Source organism: Citrus clementina, unplaced genomic scaffold (genome assembly GCF_000493195.1).
Source record: "Citrus clementina cultivar Clemenules unplaced genomic scaffold, Citrus_clementina_v1.0 scaffold_6, whole genome shotgun sequence".
In the NCBI taxonomy this organism is placed as follows: domain Eukaryota; kingdom Viridiplantae; phylum Streptophyta; class Magnoliopsida; order Sapindales; family Rutaceae; genus Citrus; species Citrus x clementina.
The window spans coordinates 8856864-8860030 of record NW_006262139.1 but is presented as its reverse complement, the minus strand read 5'-3'; the positions used below and the strand labels follow the sequence as shown (position 1 = coordinate 8860030).

General features: G+C 47.6%; 1 protein-coding gene across 1 annotated transcript; it reads right to left on the bottom strand.

The window, feature by feature from the left end:
• Positions 1–915: 915 nt before the first annotated feature.
• On the bottom strand, positions 916–2922 carry LOC112097335. The gene is made up of 4 exons (XM_024182519.1): positions 2556–2922; positions 1778–2447; positions 1303–1600; positions 916–1230 (listed from the first exon to the last, which is right to left on the bottom strand). Exons 1-4 carry the CDS (start codon positions 2920–2922, stop codon positions 916–918), a joined length of 1650 nt encoding a protein of 549 aa, XP_024038287.1.
• Positions 2923–3167: the final 245 nt, after the last annotated feature.

Below are 3167 nucleotides of genomic sequence, written 5' to 3'. Positions count from 1 at the left end.
CCAGGGAGATAAGGAGCAGGGTGAGCAGGATCAGGTGGAGGCTCCTTTGGATAGGGCGCAGGAGGAGGAAATTGGGGGACGTGCTTTCGAAGTAGGTCAAGGATCCGTGCCTGCACCTCCAGGTAATGCTGATCCCCCACCTCCTGAGACTGCTGACCCTTTACCTCCCGAGGTCGCTGATTTTTCAGCTGCTGGAGCCGCTGACTCTCATAATCTTTAGGCCCCTTTTTTTTTTTTGTATGAACACTTGAGTTGTATTCGTTTGATAAAGAATTGAACATTTATGAGATTTTCAGATACTTTCTATTGGATCTCTTGTCTGGTGTTTACTTGCATTTAGCAAAATTTTTCGAAAAATTAGCTGCTGGTCTTTCGTTGACCGAGCAGAAGCAGACACTCATTTGCCTTAATAAAATTTACGAAAAATTAGCTGCTGGTCCTTTGTTGACCGAGCAGAAGCAGGCACTTATTTGCCTTAATAAAATTTACGAAAAATTAGCTGCTGGTCCTTTGTTGACCGAGCAGAAGCAGGCATTTTGTTGCCTTAGTAACATCTTCATAAATTTAGCTGCTGGTCCTCGTTGACCGAGCAGAAGCAGGCACTTACTTGCCTTAGTGACACTTTCGAGAAATTAGCTGCTGGTCTTCGTTGACCGAGCAGAAGCGGGCATTTTGTTGCCTTAGTAACATCTTCATAAATTTAGCTGCTGGTCCTCGTTGACTAAGCAAAAGCAGGCATTTTGTTGCCTTAGTAATATTTTTACTGGTCTTGCTACCAGGGGACTTCATGCTGAATTCATCTTTATTGAAATTTGAATGCATTACAAAAAACATAGAACATATGCATGTACAACAGACTATCATGCATTTAACAAAAATAACTTGTTAGAGCGAAAATTCAGTAGAGCATTTTGCTTACTGGAAATATTTCTTCAAGTGCTTGGCGTTCCACGACCTTTTCACGTCTCTCCCATCCTGGTATGCTAGCTTATAAGCTCCTGGTCCAGTGGCGCGTATCACCCTGTACGGGCCTTCCCACTTCGGGCCGAGGGCGCCATGGTTAGGTTCCCTGGTGTTTTGGTTCACCTTCCTAAGTACCCAATCTCCTGCTCGGAATTGCCTCACGCGTACGTTCTTGTTGTAATAACGCATCATCCTTTGCTGACACTGGGCCACTTTCTGCGATGCCCCTGCCCTCTTCTCTTCAAGCAGGTCTAGGTTTAAGCAGATCTGCTCGTCATTTTGCTCCTCGTTGAAATATTCCGTTCAATGTGTCCCCACTCCAATTTCTGCTGGGACTACCGCCTCATGACCAAAAGCTAAGGCGAACGGAGTTTCCCCTGTGGCGGTCTTGTGAGTTGTCCGATAGGCCCATAACACTCCTGGTAACTCGTCAACCCAGGCCCCTTTCTTCTCTCCCAGTCTAGTTTTCAGGAGCTTTTTTATCACTTTGTTGGCTGCTTCCACTTGTCCGTTTGCCTGGGGGTGTGCGGGGGTGCAGAATTTCAGGTCCACCCCCAAATTTCGGCAAAATTCCCTGAAATTGCCGTTGTCAAACTGTCTCCCATTGTCTGTAACGATGGCATAGGGGATCCCGTATCTGCAGATGATATTTCTCCAAATAAAATCTGTTGTCTTCTTCTCCGTGATTTGACTGAGGACTCCCACTTCCACCCACTTGGTGAAATAGTCTATCGTCACAATTGCATGTGTCGCCGCTCCTCGGCCCTTAGGTAATGGTCCGATCAAGTCGATTCCTCATTGAGCGAAAGGCCACGGGGATGTCATGGTGGTCAGCTTCTCTGGGGGTTGTGCAGGAACCTCGGAGAAGCTTTGGCAGGTTTTACAGTTCTTTGCCATCATTTTCGCATCCTGATGCATGGTTGGCCAGAAGTATCCTTGTCGGAGTGCCTTGAAGGCTAAAGTTCTCGCTCCCAAGTGATTGCCGCAAATTCCTTCATGAATTTCCCTTAATACATAATCTGCCTCCTCATCATCCACACATCTCAACAGGGGCAAAGTGAATCCTCGGCGATAGAGTACTCCATCGAGTAATGTGTACCTCGCTGCTCGGCATTTTAGCTTTCTCGCTTGCCTTTTGTCCTCTGGTAAAACTCCATCGCGGATGTATGCAAGGATCGGGTCCATCCAGGATTCTTCAGTGCTTACTCTCATTACCTCTACTTCTTCTCCTATGCTCGGCGAGGTTCTCACCTCTAGTGGAACTGACTTAGGTAATTTGGGATCTACAGTTGCGGCCATCCTAGCCAACATGTCAGCTCGGTAATTTTCGTTCCGGGATATCTGCTTCACCTCTACTTCCTTGAATAGTTCAACCATCTGCCTCGCCTTCTTTACATAAAATCCCAATTTCTCTTCCTTTACTTGGAATTGATCGCTGAGCTGGTCGCATACTAGCTGGGAATCTGCTCGGATCTCAACCCTTTCTGCTCGTAGCGTATGCGCAAGACCGAGACCAATAATGAAGGCCTCATATTAAGCTTGGTTGTTCGTAAGCTGGAATTCGAACTTTACAGCGTAGGATACCTCAACACCTTCTGGGCTTCGTATTATAACTCCCGCCCTGGATCCCTGTTCACTACGTGACCCATCAACCATCACCAACCATATCCCCTTCGAATCCTCCTGTTCCGCTGGTTGTCCCTCCTGGACCCCTTCCCTTGGTTCAACGCGGTCCACCATAAAATCTACCAGGGCTTGAGCCTTGATTGCCCCTCGGGGCCTGTATGACAGGTCAAATTCGCCCAATTCCACCGACCATTTTACTAACCGACCAGACGCGTCCGGTTTTTGAAGTACTTGCCGAAGGGGTTGGTCGGTCATCACAACTATCTGGTGGGCTTGGAAATATGGTCGGAGTTTGCGTGCCGCCGTTATCAGAGCTAGCGCCCACTTCTCCATTAGCGGATATCTGGTTTCTGCGTCCACTAGGGCCTTGCTTGCTTAATATACCGAGTGTTGCTTCCCTTCTTCTTCCCTGACTAAAACCGAGCTGGTAGCCCACTTAGAGATTGCTAAGTACAAAAACAGCTGGTCACCCTCTCTCGGAGTTGATAGTAACGGGGCGAAGGCTAGATATTCCTTCAACTGTCCAAATGCCTCCTCGCATTCCGGTGTCCATTCCATCTTCCTCCCTTTCTTTATGA